This window comes from Marmota monax, unplaced genomic scaffold, assembly GCF_021218885.2.
Source record: "Marmota monax isolate L192 unplaced genomic scaffold, Marmota_monax_Labrador192_F-V1.1 WCK01_AAM20220418_F8-fsc00008, whole genome shotgun sequence".
In the NCBI taxonomy this organism is placed as follows: Eukaryota; Metazoa; Chordata; class Mammalia; order Rodentia; family Sciuridae; genus Marmota; species Marmota monax.
Genome location: NW_026694432.1, coordinates 6,090,278 through 6,114,947, shown reverse-complemented (window position 1 = coordinate 6,114,947; position 24,670 = coordinate 6,090,278). Strand labels below are relative to the sequence as shown.

The 24,670-nt window shown below is 43.6% G+C and overlaps 1 protein-coding gene across 12 annotated transcripts in view; it reads right to left on the bottom strand.

The window, feature by feature from the left end:
- Eri3 (ERI1 exoribonuclease family member 3) overlaps positions 1-24,670 on the bottom strand; it is a 133,593-nt gene that overhangs the window by 52,909 nt on the left and 56,014 nt on the right. For 11 of the 12 annotated variants that reach the window (XM_046469488.2, XM_058570803.1, XM_046469489.1 and 8 more), the window contains one exon: positions 8,203-8,275. The exons of the other annotated variant lie outside the window; for it this stretch is intronic. In XM_046469488.2, coding sequence (XP_046325444.1) covers positions 8,203-8,275 — 73 coding nt within the window. The remainder of the gene's footprint in view (positions 1-8,202; positions 8,276-24,670) is intronic. 12 annotated transcript variants of the gene reach the window in all.

Below are 24,670 nucleotides of genomic sequence, written 5' to 3'. Positions count from 1 at the left end.
CCCCTGTTATCTTCTCTTCCCCTCAAATTCAGCTTAGATCCCACAGTCCATTTTTTCAACTGTCGTCTTAACAACACCTTCAACTCCCTCTTCCTTTCATCACAATTCCTGGAAGAGAATCTTCACCCCGGATGAATCTAAATATCTTTCTCCATGCCCACAACCAGTCAGCTGAGCTCTGCCAAAGAAGTCATACAACTGAGCAGAGTGGCTCCACTATGAATTAATGTCATCAATTTAACTGGATCCTCAACATTGCCTGTGCTTTTCAAGTTAGCTCACAAATCTATTCTTGACTAAAGCTACAGTAATTCTCTTTTACTTCCTGCAAACACTCCCAGCTCTCCCCTGATAGTTATCAGCAAATGACTCACCTTCTGTTTCATAGAGAAAAATAAAAGCCATCAGATGGAACTATTTCAACTTGCCATCACCAAATCTACAAGCCTGTCTACATCCATCTGCAGCCACCTTCTTTCTTCCTGCCACAACGGAAGAGAGTTTTTCCCTCTTGAAGAGAGTGGATTTCAAGAATGTAGGTTCTGCCAGGTGTGGTGGTGCATGCCTGTAATCCTAGCTGCTGAGGAGGCTAGGCAAGAGAATCAAAATTCAAAGCCAGCCTTGGCAATTTAGTAAGGCCCTAAGCAACTTAGTGAGATGCTGCCTCAAAACAAAAAGTAAAAAGGGTTGGGAATGTAGCACAGTGGTTAAGCATGCCTGGGTTCAATCCCTGGTACCAAAAATAAAACAGCAACAAAAAAAGAATGTAGCTTCTCCTGGGCATGCTGGTACATGCCTGTAATCCTGGCTATTCAGGAGGCTGAGGCAGGAGAATCTCAAGTTTGAGGCCAACCTCAGCAATTACAAGACCCTATCTCAAAATAAAAATAAAAAGGACTGGGGGTGTATGTAGCTCATTGGTAAAGTACCCTGGGGTTCAATCCCTATTACCAAAACAAAAATAAAAATTAAGAATGCATCTTCTCCTTCCATCTCCTCAGAGGCCTCATTTACTGATTCCCTCTCACTCCTGTATCTTCACACTTTACTTCTCCAATTGTTTGTTAAAAACAAAACAACAACAACAAAAAACTAACACATATGTTTTCTATCTAAAAAAAAAGAAAAAGAAAAAAAAAAAACAAAACAAAACGCAGCCAGGCATGGCAGTACATGCCTGTAATGCCAGTTACTTGGGAGGCTGAGATAGAAGAGTCATAAGTTCAAGGTCAGTCTGGGCAATTTATCTCAAGGTCAGTCTGGGCAATTTATCGAGACCCTATCTCAAAATAAAAATAAAAAGGGCTGGGGATATAGCTCAGAGGTAGAAAGCTCCTGGATTCGATTTCAGAACCAACACAAAACAAAACAAAGTCTTAACTCCATACTTGGCCCTACTTCAGCTCCTGCCTTTTCTCTCCCTTTCAGAGTAACATTTCTGAAAAAATTAAAATTTCTCCATCTCATTTTCTCATATTCTTCCCAATTTACTCCCATTTGGCTCCTGTCCTTGTTATGCACACAAAAAGCTTTCACTAAGGCTGCTGAGGTCCTCATGACTGTGGCCATTTCCGAACTGACCATTCTTCTTCTGAAAATGTTTCTTTCCTTGGTTTTTAGGACACCATAGTCTCACAGTCTCTCCTCTTCTACCATCCTGTTACTCTCTTTTCTGTTTCTTCACTTTGCAGAATCAGGCAAAACTCAATTTAGGTCTAGTCCTGCCACATACTAGTGTGAAAACACTGAGCAAGTTTCCTCATCATCCTATATGCCTTGGTTTCTCAACCTTAACATGTGGAAAATAATAGCAACCACTGCACAGGGTCATTGTGAGGATTGGATAATGTACAAATACTGAGCACAGCGCCTACCTAGCACAGTGCTGTCCAGTACAAATATAAGGTAAGCTACATGAGATTTGAAATTTTGCAGTGGCCACATTAAAAAGAAAAATGAAACAGATGATGTTATTTTAATAATATATTTTATTCAATTAATATACCAGACAGTATTTCAACCTGTAATCAATATAATTATGAGAAGTTAGGTGTACTGATGCATACCTATAATCCCAGCTATTAAGGAGGCTAAGGCAGCAGGATCACAAGTTTGAGGCTAGCCTCAGGAACTTAACCATGCCCTATTTCAAAATAAAAATTTAAAAAGGGCTGAAGATGTAGTTCAGTGGTAGAGTGCTTGCCTAGCATGCACAAGGCCCTGGATTCAATTCTCAGCAGTGCAAAAAGAAAGAGAAAATGGAGAAAGAAAACAGGAAGAAGAGAGAGAGGGAGGGAGAAGGGAAGGGGAGGGGAGGGCAAAAAAGAGTTAATTTACCCAATCTGTGGTATCTTGTTAAAGAAGCAGAAAATGTATTAAAACAGTGGGTCTAATACACAATATGCAATTAATATGAACTATTATTACTACTATCAGTGACCACTCCTTTTCTATTTCAAACCCTTCCTCCTCTATCAGATGTGGGTGTTTCTCCGTGTTTGGTCCTAGGCTTTCTTTTTTTTCTCATCCTATATACTTGTCTTTGGCAGTCTCATTTGCTTCCATCCTTTCATTCATTTGTACACCATTAATTCCCTATACTTAAACATTCAACTGCCCTCTCACTAGCTTTACAAGACTGTCTCAAAGGCATGTAAACTTAACATGTTCCACATTGAATTCATCTTCTCTTCCAATCCTAAAGCTTCTCCTTCCACTATCTTAAGTAAATTCATTCAAAGTCACCTAGTTGCTCAAATCATAAACCCCGGGAACATCATGGTCTCATCCTTCATTCCCAGCCCTTATAATCAATCACCATTTTCTGTTTGTTATGGAGTCAGTGCTACTATAACATCTGTTTTGAAAGAGCAAATTTGTTCCAATGTAATTGATGTATTAGAGAATTATTTAGCATATTGCAAACTTTGCATTTGTTTATGTGTCTTCTGTACTCTAGATAAACACAGGAAACTACATCTAAGTGAACAGGGCTATGTTAGAGTATACAAAATGCACACCTGCCCACACCTGAAACATCTACCAGCCACAGAGATCACATATGTTACAGCCACACCTGTCTGGTTACAACTTTCCATCAGATTTCAGACAATCTTCTTCTACCACTTCAGTAACTCAAAGCTGTGAACCCATTTTTGGTAGTACTCAGGATTGAACAGGTTGAGGTGCTCCAACACTGAGCTATACACCCAATCCCCCCAGTCCTTTTTTTTTTGGAGACAGAGTCTCACCAAGTTGCCAAGACTGGCCTTGAACTTGTGATCATCCTGCCTCAGTCTTCCCAGTTGCTAGGATTACAGGCATGTGCCACAGTGCCCCACATAAAGCTGTGATCCTTCTACACCTAAAAGCAAACTTTGGGTCCCTTTCAAGGTAAAGTGTGATATTTATTGCAGTATTTATATATTACAATTTAATGGTGATATATTTATATATTACCATTAATCTATATTTATATTTCATATTTATACATAAATATATTTATGTATAAATATGTATATGTTTATGTTTATACCTTTAATTTATATATTAACCATTTAATGTGTAAAACTACGTTATTTTTATTAGACTCAATCTTTTTTTATATGTATCACTGATGAAGTTTTGAGTATCATACTCCAAAATGAATGTTTACTGTATGACTTTTCATAGCATGCAAACTTTTAGGAGCCTATATGTTGCTTTATAGAATGAATATTAACATTCTGGAATCAGTCCATTTCTCTACCTCACCACTGCCGTCAGTTTAATCCAAGTAACTATCATCTTCTACAGAAATGGTCTAATTCTGCAATACTCAATCAGAGACAGTACTTCTTCATTCCCACCCCTGTCCAGGTCCTGGAAATATATGTGTGGATGGCAGGAGGAGGCAGTTCTGGTTGCCTAGTAATTATTAGAGGGTCACTATTGGTTCAATGAGCAAGAACCTAGAATGTCACAAGTTCAGTAGTGCCACTCAAAAAGGCCAACTACTGTCCCATTAAGAAAAAGTAACTAGTTTAATCCCAGTGACTCCAGAGGCTGAGGCAAAAGGCTGCAAGTTTCAAAGCCAGCCTCAGCAATTTAGTGAGACCCTAAGCAACTTAGCGAGACCCAGTCACAAAATAAAGAGTTAGGGATGTAGCTCAGTGGTGAAGCACCCCTGGGTTCAATCTCCAGTACAAAAAAAAAAAAAAAAAAAAAAGAAGAAAGAAAAAGAAAAAGAAAGAAAGAAAAAGAAAAAGAAAGAAAGAAAAGGAAAAAGTAACTGGGTTTTCGTATCTGCTCTTGGCTTTCTCTATATTGCACTTAGAGAGACCTTTTAAAAACACAAATCAGATGCCCCCCCCCACCCTTTTTTGGTACCAAGGATTGAACCCAGAGGCACTTAACCACTGAGCCACATCTCCAGGCTTTTTAATTTTTTATTTTGAGACAGTGTCTCCCTAAGTTTCTTAGAGCCTCATTGTGGGAAGCCATTCTGACACGTGACTGGGCGGCTCCCGTTAAGGGTCTGAGGCGTTCTGGCTGTGTCGGAACTTTCCCGGCCCTTTCCTGATGAGAGAACCCATCCGTGTGGGGGTGTGACTGACCACTGACCCTGGGGGCCCAATCACTGACCCTGACCTTGGAGTGCAGTCCCCCCTCAACCTTCATTGGATGGAATTCTCCCCTGAATTTCTTGTTCCCCAATAAAAGGCTACTCCCAGGCATGTTCACTCTCTCTCTCTCCTGCTAGCCCTGAGTAATCCTTGCTGTCCTGCTGGGCGGTTAGAGGAGGGAATCAGAGAGGGGAGCCGTCTCGGACCTGGCAATAGAAATAAGGTAACTGAATCTGTGTGTTTTATTTCGATCTCTTCTAGCTAAACTTTTATGCCAAGAACCTCATTAATGAAACCATTGCGCAGGCCGCATGGTGGACCTCATGAAGTTGCTGAGGCTGGCTTCAAAACTTGTGATCCTCCTGCTTCAGCCTCCCCAGTTGGGATTCCAGGCATATGCCATTGTATCCAGCCAGATAATGCCTCTTAATACCCTTTAAAGCTTCCCCTTACCCTAAAGATAAAGATCAAAATCAAAATATGGTCCTGCTTTCCTCTTCAGTTTCATCATACCAGTCTCTTCTTCCCACATTCACTATGCTTTAGGTAGTCATTCACTCAACATATAATGATTAAATTGTCTATGGGCCATGAACCATTCGAAGTAATGGAAATAAAACAGTAAACAAGAGACAAAAGTTCTGCATCCTCCTGGTTTCTATGAAGCTGCCAGGTTTCTCTTCATCTAAGGGCCTTACTGCATGCTGTTCTCTGTGCTTAGTCATTCCTCCTTCACTCTTCAGTTTAGAAAACCTTTCTCAGAAAACTATTCTTTGATTCCACACAACTAAGTCATATTCCTTATTATATGATCCGCAACTCTGAACTGTTTAGCGTTCTCAATTCAGCTGAAATTGTTTGGTCAACATCCATTTTTTCTGTTACAGTCCCAGAGCCTAGCATAGTACCTGGCACACAGAAGGCCCTCAAGATTTATTTCTTGATGAAAATGTATACATTTATATATATGCACATGTCTTCAGATTTTATGAACACATAGAAACATTCATGTCTGTTCATATTTCCACATATTTCTGCAGGTGACTATTTATGTGGATATGTAAATACATGGGCATGCACATAAGGATATGTATAATTTCGAGTATACTTACTTGGGTGTATTTATTCACACGAGAACCTGTGTGTCCTTAGGCGCGCATGTGTGTGTGTGTGTGTGTGTGTATGCACGGGTGCGCATGTGTATTTTTTCTGGCCCTTCAGTGACAGCTTTGCCCTCCTGGAGGGAGCTGGGAGCAGGGCCCAAAGTCTTCTCTAAGCTGACAGCTCAATAAAAGTCTAAGATCATTCAATGACATTCCAAATGTCAGCAAGCACTGGCATGCTCTACTCTGCTACAGGGGAAGTAGATGGAGGCGGGAGATGTAGAAACCTGGCTGTTGAAAAGCTGCTCTTTCCTGACCCAGCCCATACCATTTCTGGAGAAGATAGGACAGCTGAGAGACGGCACTTTGCTTTTCTTAGATTAGGGGCTTCAGGAAATGGGGATGGTGAGTTCAGTCCCAGTTGCTCACTTAAGGGTACATTTGGAATGATGTGACTAGAAGGCACTAGGGGTTAGATCCTTTGTTTTTCCCAGATCTGCTTGGTTTACCTCACAAGAGGAAATCACAAGGCCAACTGAAAATAGAGTCCTAAGTTTCTCCTCGTGCTCATTTCCCCCCTCTATCTTGACAGTTGGTGGAGAACCAAGCTGATGAGGCTCAGGAATTCCTCCCCCACCCTTTGGGCCCAACAGCACCAAGGTGGCCCTGAGTGGCAATGTTACCACATGGGTCAGCTGCTTTCCTGCCTTTCTGCCAAGGAACCTAGAGGCGTGGAGCTGTCCACACACCAAAAAGTCAAGTGAACTTCACAGAGTAATTGTTCATGGTCAGCGCCTGCTGCGCCTGGACGGGTCTTCACATTGCATTTGCTGAGGCTAGAGAGCAGCCTCAGATGAGCTCTGACAGCTAGCATGCTGTCTTTCAGGAGTGTATGCCCAGCTACACGGGCATGCTTAGCGCACCAAACCCTGCCTGGGAAGCCTCTGTGGAGTTAGTTCTCAAAGATGATCCAGTCAGCCAGCAATTATTCACTGAGAACATATTCTGTACCCAGCCTTGGTCTAACCACTGGGGACACAGAAGAGACTCAGTCTCTGTACTCCAGGTGTACATGTCTGGGAGGAAAATACATGGACTCAGTTTCAACTGAGTTAACTAATCCCAAGTGCCAAAGAGCCTCAGGGCAAGAGAGGCTCAGCAGAAATGATACCTAGGTGGATTTTCAGGGAGAGGGAATATGTACAATGAAAATAACTGGGGGAGATGATTTCAGGCAGAGGGAAGGCCAGAGGCCAGGTCCCAAAGGTAGGACAGAGCCTAGTCTTCTCAAAGATGAGAAGTAGTAGATGGCATTGGCTCAGCTGCAGGGGAGATCAGCAGGAGAAATGGATAGGGGTAAAAGTACAAAGAAGTCAGAGTGCAAAGGACATCTATAAGTATTTGTTCCACATTCCTTGGACTTGGTTCCATGCTTTGTGGCAGCAGTTGCCACAAACTTTCTCTTCTACTGTTCTCCCACATGTTTGCTTAGCTCTAGCCACACACACCAAAAGCATGATGCTCTCGCTGCCTAGAAATATTATTTCCTCCTTGTATCCATATTGCCCCAGTTTAAGATCCAAATCTTCCCAATACCTAGCCTCAGCACCCTGCACCCCTGCAAAGGCTTCTTTTTTCTGAGCTACCACCCTGATCCCTAGTATGTTCTTCCTTCTTTTGGCTTCCTGGGAGTTGCTAAACTGACCAGAAGCATGAGGTTCCTGAGAGTGCTCTAAGGCTCTTGTCCTATATCAGAATGATTTATGGGGGTTAGTCTCCTAGTGGATTGGGCCTTCTGTAATAAGGATTCCTCTAGACAGAGATGTGGGGAGTCTAAACCTATATATCCTTCCTAATGCTTACCTAGAAAACACAACAAACACAGAGAAAGTACAGTTTTCTGGATGATTAATTCTCTACCACAGTCATTGTCTTAGCTACACAGGATCCTTACCAGCCCAGAGCTTTAGTACCAACTCTCGAGGTCCTCAGGGCTGCATTAGTGCCAGTCTCCTCCCTCCTGTACACATGAATGAGGCGCTGCTAAGGCTAGGTGGGACCAAAACCAGCTTGTATGGACTCTCCTTCCAACCAGAGGGAGATACCAAGGCCAATCAAGAGGCTCAGAAGCTACACTCCTGAGGTCACCAAAGAATACTTTCCCAGAGACTCAGCTAGCACCCCATCTCTTACTAATAATGTGGCTCAGCCCAGAGATTTGGCTCTGACTGAGAACCCTGGAAAATTCCTTTATCTGGGACCTCTATGCATATCTGCATAAAACCAACTAGAGCAGTATATTTTACCTAGTCCTCAGCAGATTCCCACTCCCAGAAATAACTATAACATTTCAGTACCCATTAGCTAGGGAAGAGGAAGAAGAGAAGTTGGGAAAAAAGAAAAGAGAACAAAAAGAAAAAGACAACAGAAATGGGAGGGGAGCTCTGAGGCATAGGAGAACCCGAGGAAGACCTTGGGTAGGGCTCAGATAGTACCTTTTTCAGATTAATCCACTGCTTGAAGTAATCCGCCACTGGCAAACCCAAGTACTGGCACTGGCCTGGAAGCCTACAAGAAAGGGAAGAGAGAACAAGTTGGACACACACATGCCCCAGGCATGGAGTCTTAAGCTAGGAAGTCCCAATAAAGTCTACAGGACAAATAGACTCCAAAGGCTAACCCATTAGCCATGGATCCCACCCCATTCAAGGAAAGGACCCCGACCTCTAGCACCATACACTCTGGGCTCTAGAATCAACCCAAATGTGAGTGCCTGAAAAAGCTATTCAAAATAATACCAGCAACTATTATTCCCTAATGGCCTACAGTATGCTAAATATCTTGCTTACACTTTTCACATCTAACCTCCAATGGATTGCTTTGAGGTAGGAAGTGTTATTTACAGTTTCCACACACACACACACAAATGATACTCAAGCAACAAAAAGCAGACTGTATTCCTTTCATTTCCTTTTCTTGTCTTATTGGAATATGAGAGTTTTTTTTTTGTTGTTTTTTTGAAACAGTAATCTTTTTTTTTTTTTTTTTTTTTTTTTTGAGAGAATTTTTTAATATTTATTTTTTAGTTTTCAGCAGGCACAACATCTTTGTTTGTATGTGGTGCTGAGGATCGAACCCGGGCCGCACGCATGCCAGGCGAGCGTGCTACCGCTTGAGCCACATCCCCAGCCCCAGAAACAGTAATCTTTTGAACCCAGGGCCTCACCTATATTAGGTAACACTCTGATACTAAGCTACACCCTCAATTCTTGTTTTTTTTTTTTTTTAAACCATAAATAGGTATATGATTCTGTCAAATGGTTTTCTGGAAAAATAAAATAAATTATTGTTGCGTAAAAAGAGAAAGAAAAAAATGAAATTCAGAGGGGTTATTCAAGATCCCACAGCTAAAAAATGATAATGCCAAGACCTGAACTCAGTTCTGTCAGACTCTAAAGCCTATGTTCTTTCCAATGACCCAGTCTCTTGTTTAGTTATAGCAAAGAGGCAGAGATACAAGATAGGAGGAAAGAGAGGGAATGAGCACATGATGTAGAGATAGATAGGCAGGGACTCACTTCACTTTTAAACCTCTACCTGTAGGCTTATTTCAGATAGAGAAGGAACCATGCATTAGAGTAAGAGGAGGTCATGGGCTGGGGTTATGGCCCAGTGATAGAGCGCCTGCCTAGCACATGTGAGGCACTAGGTTTGATCCTCAGCATTACATAAAACTAACTAAATAAATAAATAAATAAATAAATAAATAAATAAGAGGAGGTCAGAATTAAAACCAAGGGTCTGTTCTTTTTTTTTTTTTTTTTTTTAAGAGAGAGAGAGAGAGAGAGAGAATTTTAATATTTATTTTTTAGTTTTCGGCGGACACAACATCTTTGTTTGTATGTGGTGCTGAGGATCGAACCCGGGCCGTACGCATGCCAGCTGAGTGCGCTACCGCTTGAGCCACATCCCCAGCCCCCAAGGGTCTGTTCTTGTTTTGGTTTTTTAAAGTATAATCTACCATCTCCCGCTCTAGCTGATGATGCCATTTTATCCACACAAATCAATTTCAACCAAACATGTATGATACCTGATGAGAATCAAGAAATAAGGATTCAAATAACTCTGAAAATGTTAACTCTGTAAATGCCTCAGTTTGTTCAGAGGAATTGACAGTGAAAGTAAAAAAGGTGCCTTGAACTGGAACATAAAGACATGTGGAAGGACAGAGAAAATTCATGTCACTAGAAACATAAACCAGAAAAGATACAGTGTTTTCTTTCTAAGAAAAGTGGCCACAGGCAATAAAGAGCCTCTGAGGAGTTCTAATTTACAGATAATTGTCCTGGGGCAACAAAAACAATAGATTAAAAACACCAGGTGGTAGCCAGGATACCAGAGACAGTAGTGGCAGAGACAGAGATCAAGGAACAGACATAGGAGATTTAAATAAGGACCTGGTAACCACATGAGATATGGGGTTTACTATTCTTTAGAGCTTGAATAGGTACTTAGGGGCAAATATCCCTATATGTTTTTAACACAAACACATTCATTTCTTCAGGAAAAAACTACCAATATCACTGACAGCTGCCAACCCACAACTACAGATTCTGGCTTTAAAGGTCAAAATTCAAATTCTAGTATCCAATAACACTCTTTCTCAGGCTGACTTTGTGTTAGCCAAATACCCAGCCTGTGGCGCTACTGGGAGGTGGCAGAACTTTTAGGAGGCAGGGCCTACTCAGAGGAAATTAGGTTATTGGGGTGATGCCATGTAAAAGGATAATTTGGATTTGTGCCCCTTCTTCTCCCTGCTTCCTGGCTTCTGTGAGGTGAACAAACCTCTATCACACACTTCCGCCACAATGTTCTGTCTTGCCACAGATCCAAAGCAACAGGGCCAGATGACCACAGACTGAAACCCCTGAACAATGAGCCCAAATATATCTTTCTTCTTTTTAAGTTTATTATTTCAGGTATCTTGTCATAGTAACAAAAAGCTGACTAACACATGGCTCAAAAAAAGAAAATAAAGCAGCCCAAGCCAAAAGTTTGTGGCTTGGGTAGAGGTAAGTTTGAGTACATCCCTCAAAGCTAATGTGTTGGAAACTTAATCTCCAATGCGACATGTTAAGAGGTAGGACCTTTACGAAGTGATTAGGATTAATGCTAGTTATAGAAGTGGGTTTCTGATAAAAGGATGAGTTTGGCACCTTTCCTTTGTCTGTCTTTCACACACATGCTCTTTTGCCCTTCTGCCTTCTATTATGGGATGACACAGGAAGAAACCCCTCACCAGATGTGGAGCTCTCAACCTTGGACTTCCCAGACTCCAGAATTGAGAAACGAATCTCTGGGTAATAAATTAACCAGTCACAGGAATCCTGTTATAGCAACACAAAACAGACTAAAACAACTAGCTTCACACTATACACTAAAATAGAGGAGGTGGTAACAAAGAAAGCATATTTGAGGCCAGGATTTGGTCAATTTTATCATGGTCTTTAAGTTTTCTGCATATAGAGTACCCCTTTACTGCTTAAACTGGGGTAGACTGCCCCTACTACCCCACCTCTGCCTCCTTTTAGTATATCACTAAAAATGCTTGCTAAGCTCAGTTATTTTAGTTTATCACTAAAAGGAGGCAGAAATTTGGGAATGCAAATTTCAGATATATGTCTGACACAAGGTAAACACTCAATGTCTGCTGAATTTGAGGATCCTAGGAGACATCTGACAGTAGAATGTCATCTATGAGGCAGCTACATACTAGTTCTGCAGAGATATCTGGCCTAGGAATATAGATCATTGATCATTAATTTAATGTAAGGAAAATTAAGAGTAGATATTACTATACTCACCTGGGAAGAACACAGAATGAGAGTGAGCAGAGGGCCCAGGCTAATGTCTTATAAAGTTTATTGAGCTAAAATGAAACCACCTCTAGCAGACGGTCACCACACACAAAGAACTCATACTTCACAGAGCAGACAGCTCTAATTTTGAACTCAATTTTAGAACATCTTTCCTTAAACACTTAACTAAACCCTGGTGTTCCCACAACTCTATTCATAAGCCAGAGGTATGTCTTCAGAAACTACAGAGACTTCTATTTCTTCCTTGCAGAACCCTTCAAGATCTGAGAGCCCAGAAAGCTTCCTTTAGAATTCCCTTCTCCAGGCCCCAAACCCTCATCTCCTTTCAGAGTTCCTCAGGAAACAATGTGTCATGAGTCAGGACTCAACCAAATTCACCCCATCCCCAGAAAGCAGGGCCCCAGACCTTTTTCAGGTTATCAGACACTGAGGTCACACATTCTCTTTTGACCCCATTTCACATCATCTATGGCCAATCTAAACCGAGGAAGTATGTTTCCCTTTTCTGTAATATTTATAACTATTTCTTGAGCTTAAAATACAGGTCATTCATGTCAAGTGTCATGGAGTGGGCAAGCAGGAAGAGAGCTGAGAAAACCCCAATTGATTTGGTAATAGGAGGTCACAGGCAATCTTGGTGAGAAGGGTATTAGTGGGCCAGGTGGGGGTGGGCAGAGACAGCTTGCAAAGTGTTAAAGAGTGAGCAAGAGACAAGAATGTAAACTTTTTTTTTTTTTTAAGGTTTGGCTATGATAATTTAGTTACAAGACAAGTTTGATCCAGAAACTTTAAGAGCAATCTAGCCTTCCCTCCACTATCCTACAGATACCTCAACAACAGATGCTAACAGGAAATCGACTTCCATATTTAGGCAATATAAAGATTTATTTTTATATGATCTAAGATATCTTCTGTGAGGAAAAGGGTCCTGTCAAACATCCAGGTGGCACAGTGAGTGATATTAATTTATAACCAGTCAGTTTTCTGGAAGAGAAGTTCTGGCTGAGGCCAAGAGGATAAAGGGGGATATCCAGAGAGGATGTGCCCATACGGGACCAAGGATCAAGGATAAGAGAAAATAAGGTAAGGTTTTTAAGGATAAGAAGTAGCCTTAGAGCTAGAATGTGGTTGCCTAAGAAGCAAAACTGTAATCTGACGTCTCAAGTAATTTTCTTTTTTCCTTCAACCTTTCTCTTTTTCTCTCTCTCTCTCTCTCTCTAATATTTGGTTTTATAGTTGTAGTTGAACACGGCACCTGGCACATGCTAGGTGAGCGCTCCTACCTCTGAGCCACAACCCCAGCCCCCAACCTTCTCTTATGTTCCTTGTCCTTGGTTTGAAAAACGTTTGCTAAGCTCAGTTACTTTATTTTTCTCTCATACTTTTTATTGGTACATAACAGTTGTTGTATATTTGTACATGTACACAGTAAAATTTGGCCAATATCATTCCCCAGTATTTCCCCTTTTCCTTCCTTCCCACCTCCCCCTGGTCCTTTACTTCAACTGATCTCCCTTATATTTTCATGAGACACCTACCCCCCGACACCTTTCTTTCTCATTTTTAAAATTTTTTCTTTGTACTTATACATGCCAGAGAATGTATTTTGACATATCATACATACGTGGACTATAACCCCCATTCTTGTGGTTGTACATGATATGGAATTACACTGGTGGTGTATTCATATATGAACACACAAAAGTTATGTCCAATTCATTCTATTGTCTTTCCCAATCCAATCTCCCTTCCCTTCCCCCAATTCCCCCCTCCCTTGCATCCATTCCCCCCATCCAATCCAGTGAACCTCCACTCCACCCCCCAACCCCCAGCCTACTGTGAGTCAGTATCCACATATCAGAGAACATTCAGCTTTTGGTTTTTGGGGATTGGCTTATTTCACTTAGCATGATAGCCTCTAGTTCCATCCATTTACTGGCAAATGCCATATTTTCATTCTTCTTTATGCCTGAGTAATATTCCATTGATTATATGTATCACATTTTCTTCATCTATTGAAAGGCACCTAGATTGGTTCCATAGCTTAGCTATTGTTAATTGACCTGCTATAAATATTGATGTGGCCACATCACTATAGTATGCTGGTTTTAAGACCTTTGAGTATATATCGAGGAATGGGATAATTGGCTCAAACAGTGGATCCATTCCAAGTTTTCTGAGGACTCTCCATACAGCTTTCCAGAGTGGTCACACCAATTTGCAGTCCCACCAGTGATATATGAGTGGTACCTTTCCCCCCACATCCTCATCAACATTTATTGTTACTTGTATTCTTGATAACTGCCATTCTGATTAGAGATGAAATCTTAGTGTAGTTTTAATTTGCATTTCTCTAATTGCTAGTGATGTTGAACGTTTTTTCATATATTTGTTGGCCATTTGGATTTCTTTTGTGAAGTGTCTGTTCAGTTCCTCCTTAACACTTTTCTATTCCTTTATCATCCCTACCTTCTACATATAACCAAAACCACATGACCCTTGGCCTTCTGAGTTTGGCTTATTTTGTTTAACATAATGGTCTCAAGTTGCACCCATTTTCCTCCAAATGACAATTTCATTTTTATTTTGGTTGAATAAAACTCCATTGGTATATATATATATATCACCATATTTCTTTATCCATTCATCTGTTAATGGACACCTAAGATGGTTCCATAGTTTTGCTATTATGAATTGTGCTGCTATAAACATGGGTATGCATATATTGCTACAGTATGATGACTTTAAATTTTTAGGATAAATACCCAGGAGTGGTATAGCTTGGTCATATGGTGGCTCTATTCCTTGACTTTTTGAGGAACCTCCAAACTGATTTCCATGGAGGCTATACTAATTTACAATCCCATCAACAGTATAAAAGTGTTGCTTTTTCCATGTTAAATGTAGAACTTTTTCTCCACATCCTCTCCAGCATTTATTCTTGTTTGTATTCTTGATGGCTGCCACTCTGGAGTAAGATGAAACCTCAGAATAGTTTTGATTTATATTTCCTAATTGCTAATGATATTAAACATTTTTTTCATATACTTATTGGCCACTTGTATCTTTCTTTCTTTCTTTCTTTTTTTTTTTTTTTGGTAGTTGTATAAAGACAGCATGCCTTTATTTTATTTGTTTCATTTTTATGTGGTGCTAAGGATCAAACCCAGTGCCTCACACATTCTAGGCAAGTGCTCTGCCTCTGAGCTACAGCTACAGCCCCGGCCACTTATATTTCTTCTTTTGAGAAGTGTCTATATAGTTCATCTGTCTATTTATTAATAGGCTTAATTGCTTTTTCCATGTTAAATGTAGAACTCGGCTATTTTAGATAAATCACATTAAGATCTGGGAATGAAGGGGGCCACCAGAAACAGAAATAGTACAGAGGCACTGCCAGCAAGAGGCAGAGAGCCCCGACCTTATTTTCCTTTAGCCAATCCCAGCACATACTGATTGTTAACACAAACCAGGAGTCCTATTGGCTCTGATTAGCCCTATGAGTGCAATAAGGGACTTTCCCTTCAGTGGGATTTTAAGGGAAGACAACAATTGTAGATATTTCCACTTAGGGAGGGTCTAGCTCAGTAGGATCCTTCCTATTCCTCTGAGAGGCGTACCTATATCAGATGGGCTACATGGAAGACAAACCGGACTGACTGTCATGCTGGCTACTCAGTCGTCTCTGAATATGGCTCAGCAGCAATCCTGAGTACCATTATGTACCCCATGTCTGACTGGAGCACAGGAAGATTTGGGATTATCAATCCCATTCAGGGGTTTTTGTCACCTGCAGGTATGCATGCAGTTTGCAGATTTACTGATAGGCATTCAGGTTGTTGAATGGTCCTCTGAATGGTCCCAGCCCTGTGACTCCAAGACACAGACACTATAAATGTAGCAAGGCCCAGCCCATCTTCATGAGACACACAGAGCCTAATAGCAGAACTTGAACTTCCATAAGAAAGTTACATACTTCTATCAAACAACCCTAATCCAGCTTAGCACCAAAAGATTAACTCTGTGAACAAAGTGGGTTACAGTGGTTGTTGTCTCCTACATAAGAGGAAACTGAGGAGTGGAGAAGGAAAGGATTTGCTCAAGCATACAACAAGCCAAGGGTATAACTAGAGATGAAATCTAAGGCTTCTAAATGCACAGATACCCATTTTACAGATTCATTCAAAATTCTTGATAGTCCCTGGGGGTGTGAAATCTGGGGCTCAAGAGAAGCAGGTAAGGTGGTCACTGATGAAGGTCATGCCTTTACTGAAGTTCTTAGCAGCCTAAGGTCAGAGTCATGGGTACCAAATGGATACATGGATCCACCAATTTGGAAAGGAAAAGGGCAAAAGTCATCCCTCCAGCACAAAGGGTCTAAATGTTATAAGTTCCTACCAGATAGTGATCCCAAGGAAAGAGCCACTGGCAGTGGGCCCTGGACTAGCCTGAGGGCATGAACATGCAGGCAAGTTTATGGTGCCCAGATCTCCATGCAGCTGGATTCACTGGGCACAAAGCTCCCCAACTGCCCAAACATCATCTGGTCATGCTTATTACTGTTGCCCAATGAAATTTTATGCACCAAGTCCACAGGTGTGATTTCCCCTTCTTTACGAGGGTCGGAATGACATCACTGATGGCCAATAGAAAAGACCCAATTATGTCCAGGCCATAAAAAGGAACAGGATTTTTTTCCACAAAATCAAAACTTCCTTCAGATTCATGAATGCAAGGGGTCCCCTTTAAGGAAAGGCTCCCCAGTCCTGCCTGTGGGCTCTAAACCAAGGAACCTGATTGTTTTTCAAATACTGTGGGGCCTAGGGCCAGAAAGGGGCTCTGTCCTTGGCATTTACCATATGGCCCTGTTTTTATCGTGCTAGCCCCTCAGTGTCATCAGAACAGAATATCAAACCCTACCATTAGACACCTGACTGGCTCTTCACTTCTGCTTCAAGAGAAAGTTTAAAAAGATGGGGTATTCACCAAGTTCCCTTATTATTACTTTTGTATAACGTAAAAGCAGAAAGCCCTCCCCTGCTTAGAAGAGAACAATATGAAGGGAACAGGGTATGAGAAAGTTCCCTCTTCACAAACATATGGCACAAAGCAAAAGGAACCCACCCTTCCCCACCCCACCCCTCACTCAGCCCTACCACCTGCAACCAAGCTGCTCTGGCTGGGCCCAGACAGTCCTGATGGCAAACAGGTGTGGCTAGCTTGGCGCCAGCCAAGGCAGGGGAGTAGCTCATTAAGGCACACCCCCACCCCCTTAACGGGTATGGCCAAGGTGGAGCCATTGTGAGAGCAGGAGCTCAGCTTTGAAGATTAGGTGAACAGAGCGAGAGGGAGAGCTGCTCAGCTTGAGTAGAGGAGACCAGCAGCCATCTATGCAGGTCTGACAGACAGTGGCAGACAGATCCCAACAGCTAAGTCCAGAAGAGAGCAGGAACTCATGCTGGAAAAGGTCATGGACATTACTCCTTATATGCTTTTATCTCTTCAAGTCTTAAGAGTCAACCCTGACTCAGGGAGATGCATATTAGTCTCACTTTTAGCAGACTCGAACTCTTAAAGAGGAGGGGCCAAGCAGACTCTGAAGCCACCTTCAACCCCTTTGGCCTCTCAGGAAAGGCTGTGGAACCTGGACCTTGGAATGATGTGGCCTGTCAATACCTGTGCTCAACAGCTTTAGAATGTACACCCATTGCTCACCTGCAGGAGCAAATTATTGTGTGCCAATGATATACAGATAAAGGGTGTTGAAGAGCAAAGAGTGAGAAAAAGGCTCTGTCTTCCTCAAAGGAGTGGACCATGGAGGCACAAAAGGCCACTCCTTAAGAACGAGAGGACTGAGAGAAGCCAGAGGAAAGATCTTGCAAGGAGGACACCAATGAGGTGCCTGAGGCATTGAACCACCACATTGTAGGGAGGAGGGTAGAGAGAAAGAAGATTCATATTTGTTTATTGCAATATAAACACTTCCAAAGAATGTTGCCAGCTGTCCTGCATTTCAGAATTGCCACAATTTTCTATGCTCCCCTCTAAGTGCTATGGCTAAGCCTCAAAAAAGGTCTCATTCCTCCTGGACCCCAGTATGGGAGTCCATCAAGCCAGAGTTCCATAGTCTGAGTGGCGTGAGTCTGTGTCTGGCATGTGCAAGCTACCGGAGTTTGAGCAGCACTTAGCTTGAAACACAGCTCTTTGTCCCTCCTGTTTCCGTTCCCCACCCAAAGGAGATAAACAGACCTGGGTGATGAACGGCCCGCCTTTCACGATCACTTTTCCTCAAGTTGAGGACAGTAGCTGGTGATGGATGGGTTGGAATTTGGTTATCAGGAAGGGCTGTCAGCCAGAGGTACCTATCTCCTCCCCCACTACGCAGGGCATCATTACACTGTGGCATCCAAGTAAAATATGACCAAGGGGAGGGAAGGAAGAAAGAGGGAAGGCTAGGCTTACACACAGAGCAAATTGAGCAACAATGAGAGCAGGCACGAGACTGGGACGTTAGTTATCTGCCCGTGACACCTTTTATCTCTGCACAAATTGGTCCTTCCTCCCCCACTGCATCCTCTTATACAAACAGAGGCAGACACAATGTGTCACCACTGCAATAGCGCAGCAATTTAACCCGAATTAGTGAGGGGGTCAAGCTAGGAAATAGGGGTTTCTCATTTCAACAGGTTCCTTAGTCTTGGCTCTGAACCACCACATTGTAGGGAGGAGGGTAGAGAGAAAGAAGATTCATAATTGAATTCATTCACTTGGCTGCTGCTGATATATAAAAAATTTATGCTCAAGCCTCCTACTTATCAAAGCTGGTTAGTATCCACTTCACCTGTGAGATGCACCATGTCAGAAGATATAGCATGGGCCTGCCTGGGCACTCAGTCATTTTAGCCAATGTAGAATCAGGGAGAGAGAAAAAGGCATTTCCCAAAGACACTAACCCCAAGTCAGAAACCCCTTGCTATAGGACAGGGTGTGAGGTAGCACTGGATGGAGGGAAGGGTGGGAGTAGCAGATGGGTTATAGGTGCTGATTGCATCTAAAGTAGTCAAGAATACACTTGAGTTGCTAGGCATGGTGGCTCATGCCTATAATTCCAACAACTCAGGAGGCTAAGGCAGGAGGATTCCAAGTTCAAGACCAGCCTGGGCAACTTAGTGAGACTGAGTCTCAAAATAAATAATAAGAAGGGCTTGGGGTATAGCTCAGTGGTAGAGCACTTGCCCAGCCCAGCAAGCTCAAGGCCCTGGCTTCAGTTCCCATTATTGGGAGGAAAAATGTACTTAGAATCGATAGTCCAAAGAGTCATTCTCATTTCACCCTCCAACAGAAGGTGTCCAGGATATTTTATGACTAACTCCTCCTGACAGACATATACACACCCTGCTATGCTTGAATAGTAGCACTGATGGCTAAAAGAGCAGGGAGGAGAGGAACCAGGCCTGTTCCCCAGTGACCTTACCCATAGTAGGAACAGTGGGGAATGCAACTCAACTCCCATCCAGGACCATGGCTCCATGAACCAAGAGACAACTTGATCAATGATCATGTGTCCTTGAATAAGTAATATCTATGCCCTGCTCTGTCAGAGTTAAAGAGGCCAGCCAAGGGAAACATGCTTTATAAGTGGGTGGGGGGGGGGCGGGGGGGGCGGTGTTAATGGGATGGATTCTGCTTAGAAGGAGATCATCTGAGACCAAAACTGCAACAGTCTTTGGAAATGCTTCCAGGATACTTGCTTTGAGAAGACAGTGCTTTAGTCAGAAAAAGGGTATTGGAGAAGCCTTACTAGAAATAAAAGGCAAAGGGAAAGTTCCAGAATCACTCAATAACTACAAAAATGACTTCCTAGAAGCTTGGGTTGAGGGAAAGAGTTATGAACATGGGGGTACCTTGGGAATCATTATCCAAATTCAAAGAAACAGCACATAAATACCAAGGAACAAAAGTCAGGACCCCATTCTACAGACAAAATGGGATAACGTTCTACCTCAATTGACCACACACATTTTTATGATTACCTTCAAGACCCAGAACCTCAAAGTAGAGGCTAATCAAACCTGATTCCTGTGTTCAGAAGCTTCAAGGCCCATTCAAAAGATAATCACAGCATAAACATAATGATTACTCTAGGAGATACTACTGTGAAAGGGCCATCTCATTTCTAGTGATGGGAGGGCAATATCCTAGAGCACTTACAGAGACTCAGCTTCTATCCCTTCTGCTCAAACAAGTGCATGTGCATGTATGCACACTCTCTCCACTCTTCTCTGCCTGACCACAGCCCTGAGAGAATGCACTGTCGACTTCTCAGCCTACTTTGCCCCCACGCTTGCCCTCATCCTCTGGGACAGCTGCAGGTTACAATTCCAACCACAGGCTTCAGAAAGATGATACACTTGCTGGAGCCTGCAAAGGGTCAGGAGAGAGTACTGTTTGAAATACCAGCATGACAGCTGGCTCCTTGTCTGTCTCTTCCTCCCCCACTCCCCTCCCCAAACTTGTCATGGTACAAGAAGTCTATAAGCAGCCCATCAGCTTTAAATATCAGTGTGCGTGAAGCAGAAGCACGAGAGCGAGGGAGCAGGAAGCAGACAGCGAGCGCCTCTGTCGCCACTGCCTGTCAGGGAACACTAATGAATTTCACCACCAGCAGCCATGCTTCAGATGGGGAGTGAGGTGGGGGTGGGGGGTTTCTAGGGAGAACTCTCAAAGTATTAAAACATCTTTTTCCTTTTAATATATGTCATTGTGGAACTGAGAACTATGGCCCACCCAGGACTTCAAGAGAAAGGGAGGTTGGGGCAAGCCCCCTTGTCCTCCCACATAGGAAGGGGAGGCTGGAGGGAGCTGGCTGAGTCCCAAGTTAGAATGGGTGATCTCTGGCAAGTTTTCCATTCTGTCTAACTACCACCACCTGCACTTATTTCATGAAGGCCGTGGGATGATTAAGAGGATAAGAATAAGAAGTCCTAGGAAGTGAGAGGTGACCAGCTGTGGCTTTCTAGCCAGACTTACCACTCATTCCCACTTGACAGCAACTTTAGTTACTCCACAGGAGGCCCCATGGCAAAGGGTTGTAGGCCATCCTCTGGACCTAGGGGAGGTGGGACAAGGAAGACTCTAGCACTAATCCCAACAGGAAGTTATTTCCCCACAGATGTCAGGAGACGAAGATGCTTGTAAGTTTACTGATGGAGGTTAAGAGTGGCAACGTGACTTTTCCAAGATCCTACAGTTAGTCAGTAGTGGAGCCAGGACTTGAACTCAGATTTCTTTTACTTTGAAAGGTCCTGCTCTTTCCAAGATACCATGCAGCTTCTCTGAAGAAGGGCTAGTTATCTCACGGTCTCCTGTGTGTCCTCTAGTGCCATGCCCTACCCTGCCTCTCCACTCCCTTACACTGGTACACATGCCTCTCTCGCCTGGCATGGGCCACAGCTGCCATGTAGCACTGGGCTGGGCTCCAGGCCAGGGTGAACTCAGTCGGGCAAAGCCCTGGGAGTGAGCCAGGCCATCACCTGGGAGTCTCCACAGCTCATAGGACACGGATGTAGCATAAACCCTCCCTTGGGTACCCTCTGTACAACTCTGATCAGCAGTGTCTGATCTGGCAGCGACCTGCTGTGCAGGGGGCAAATGACATTTAATTTCCTCTTGGTTTCCCTAAGGTACAGACAAAAGGCTGTCACCTGCGTCTGGGTCTGGTGGCACAGCTGGAAATGTTCCCAGACATGCTGCTCTGGAGAGTTCCCAAAAGAAACCAGAACGTAGGCGGGTGCAGAGGGATTCCCCTTAGGCCAGATTGCTGGTCCTCCCATGGAAAACCAACCTCAAATTCCTAGTGCCAAACAGTTGCTCAAAGTCTCTAAAAGGTACTCTGTGTGTGTGTGTGTGTGTGTGTGTGTGTGTGTGCGCGCGCGCGTGTATGAGCATGTGTAATACTTCAGGGCTTTTAGTCTACCTGCCAGCCATCTCTACTCCCATTCTCCTCCACAGAGACCATATGAAGCAAACAAGTGCCACAAACACCCTGTGGTGTTCCCCCCTTGTATCTCCTCAGTGCCACAAATACCCATGAAACCCTGTAATTTATATCTTGCAGCCCCTCTCTAGGGAAACAATAAGACAAGCATCTCTCCATATCTTTCCCATGGCAATTGTTCCAGGGAAGGGCACAGTGGTAAAGTGCTTACCTAGCATGTGTGAGGCACTGGGTTCGAGTTTCAGTACCACATATAAATAAATGAATAAAATAAATGTTCATCAATATCTAAAAAAATATTTTAAAAAGAAAGAGAGAGAGAGAGAGAGAGAGAGAGAGAGAGAGAGAGAGAGAGAAAAGTGCTAGAACTGCTACCAGGCCAGAGCTCTTTCCTAGACAGAATGGCAAAAGCCCCAGCAGAGAGTGGGAATAGGGTAAGGATGCTGAGAGGGTGATGGGAAGTTTCAAGGACACTTTGTCTATTCTCTTTTTGGCCAGGGAAACCAAGAACTCCTTAGTAATCTGAGTTGTCTCTAAGATATCTTGCTTTTCCTACTTCAGTCTCCATCTGGCCTGTGGCCATCTTGGTCCTATGCTAGGCTGCCTTTGTGTGGCCTACAATGCCCTCTGGAGGCGCCATAGAGAGGCACCCTCCTAGTGCTCACACTCTGGGATGCAGTCTGACCTCTGCTCCAATATAGATGCTCAAGGACACAGCTGTTGCCCTTAACCATCTGGCTGGTCTCTTCTGCCCTGATTCCAGGACCCCTGACTCCATCAAGATATGTAAGTACTCAGCCTGGACAGAGTCACCCTCTTGGCACTAACATTATTGGATCAGTCCAGTAGTTTTAAAACTGTGCTCCATGGAGCTCTAGGTTTCTCAGGAGGGATATCAGGATGCTTCATAGACTGGGAAAGAAGAGGCAGGGCTTTAACTTGGCTCCAACTGGAACGGCTCATATTGGGCAATCTTCAATATTTTGTTTAAAAAAAAAAAAAAAGTTCACTGGCTAAAAGCTACTACCCAGTCTGTCTATGGTGCTCCTGTGGTTCTAACAGCATTCTTCTGTCTTCTTTATAGTGTTTTCACAGTCTACCTTATCCTTTAGTTATGCATGTGCTGGTCTTTCTGTCCTATCACTTGGGTCCCTACAGTCCTCAGCACAAAACTTACTGGACTCAAAGCAGCTCTCAAAGAGGCTAACTTTAGGCCAGTGCTGAATACCAGTCCTTCCAGAGTACACACCGTCTGCACCTTCAATGGCAGTTTCCAACAGTATTCCTTAGGAGAAAAGAGCTGCAGTGGAAAGTAACTGACATTTACAAGAAGGTCCTAGTGAAGATGTCTGACAACATGCCACTCTTAAATCAACAAACGGGGCACACCTGCTACCATAATCAATCATTTAAATCAACCTCCAAGGAACCAAAAAAACCTTACATTTGACTAATCTTTGGCAAAATGCAGCATTTTCCAACAGGAAATATCACTTAGAAGTTTCCAGACCCTAAATGTGGGACCATGGGAGCACATGACGATGTTCATCAGCTGAATACTCAAGGGTCTATCCTCTGGCTAGGGCAGCCTATAGAGGAGTCACAATTTCCACAATTCTGGTTATAGGGCTGGAATAGGGGAAGCCCCTTGGTCCCAACAACCAGACCCACTGCCTGGGCTTCCTTCTCCAGTTTTGCGGTAGGAGGTTTGGGGGTAAGAGACTGCTCTCCTTCTAGCTAAAGCCACTTGTTAATAGGCCCTAGATTCCTTTATCCTTGGGGAAAGGAAGGTAGCAATGAGTCCTCTCCTCCCCACTCCCCCCGCCAATGCCTCCCAGCAGGGCCAGGGAGGACAGCCATTAGTGTGTGCCTCAGCAGACAATGGGGAGGAGAAGTCTCCAGAGCAAAGGACAACTGCAGCAATTAGAATGCAGGGAGGTTCAGAAGCTATTTAACTGGGTGACCCCTGAGGTCGCTGCATCTGACTCCCATCCCTGGATAAATATTGTATGAGAGGGGAGGGGGTGGACGAAGGAGTCATCTCAGCACAGCTCCTCCTTTCCCTACCCCACGCAGCAGCCTCCAGCCACACATACCAGAAACATTATTTACAGCCCTGACAGACAGAGCAATCACTCTGCTAACCAAGAGGGAATGGACAAAGTCGGCTTACCAAAAATTGACTATGGCAACTGACGACGAAACCAGGGCTGGTAGGGGGAGGGAGACCCCAAGACATGAGCCACTATAGACACAAGGCCTCCCTCACACTCTGGGTCCAGCTAAAAGCAGAAGCTGTCATCCTCAAACCCCAAACTACTGGCAGGTAAAGCTGGTCTCAACTGTCAGAGAGCAAATCAGAGAAATAAGAGCATCCTTCCAATCTTTGGGGGGCCCCCCAGTGGAAAAACTCCTGGATCTCATCACTACCCAGGTCCTCCTTAGCAAAATGAGAGCCCTGGCTACCTGCCCAGAGGAAGTCACACCAGCCACATACCACTTGATGACTCCAGTTGACCCTTAGGTGACCTAATGGGAGAAGGCCAAAAGCAACAAAGTCAGACATTACAGAAAGGGGTCAGGCAGGGGAAGAGAGGAGCATGTGTGAGTGCAGGCTTTGCTTCAGCCCCCCGCATGTGCCACTCTTCCAGTCCTGCTCTAATGCACCCTGACATGCCTCTGAAGACAGAGAGCTGTTTGCAGTCAGCACCGTGATTTGTTAGTAATTATTTCCATGGTGTCACATTGCTGTCACTCTGTTAACAAAGAGACAGGCTGCCTCAGGCTGCCTGCAAGAAAGAATTGCAGAGAAAAAGGCCTGTCAGGCTCCCGGGATTCTCTGGCTGGCTGGCTTTCTTCCCCAAACCAACATCCTCACAGGCTTTGGAAGAAACAGTTTTACAGAACTATCAAGTCTGAGTCGTGTCACCCTTTAGCCAGGGACACTAAGAATTTATCCTATCCACTCACAGCCATTCTTCCCAAAGCCCTAGGAAGCTAAGCCCCTGAGTCCAAATATCACTCATGCAAGGGCTACCAGGCCAGTTGAAGCCATGTACTCATTGGCCTTTAACTCCCAGAACCCCT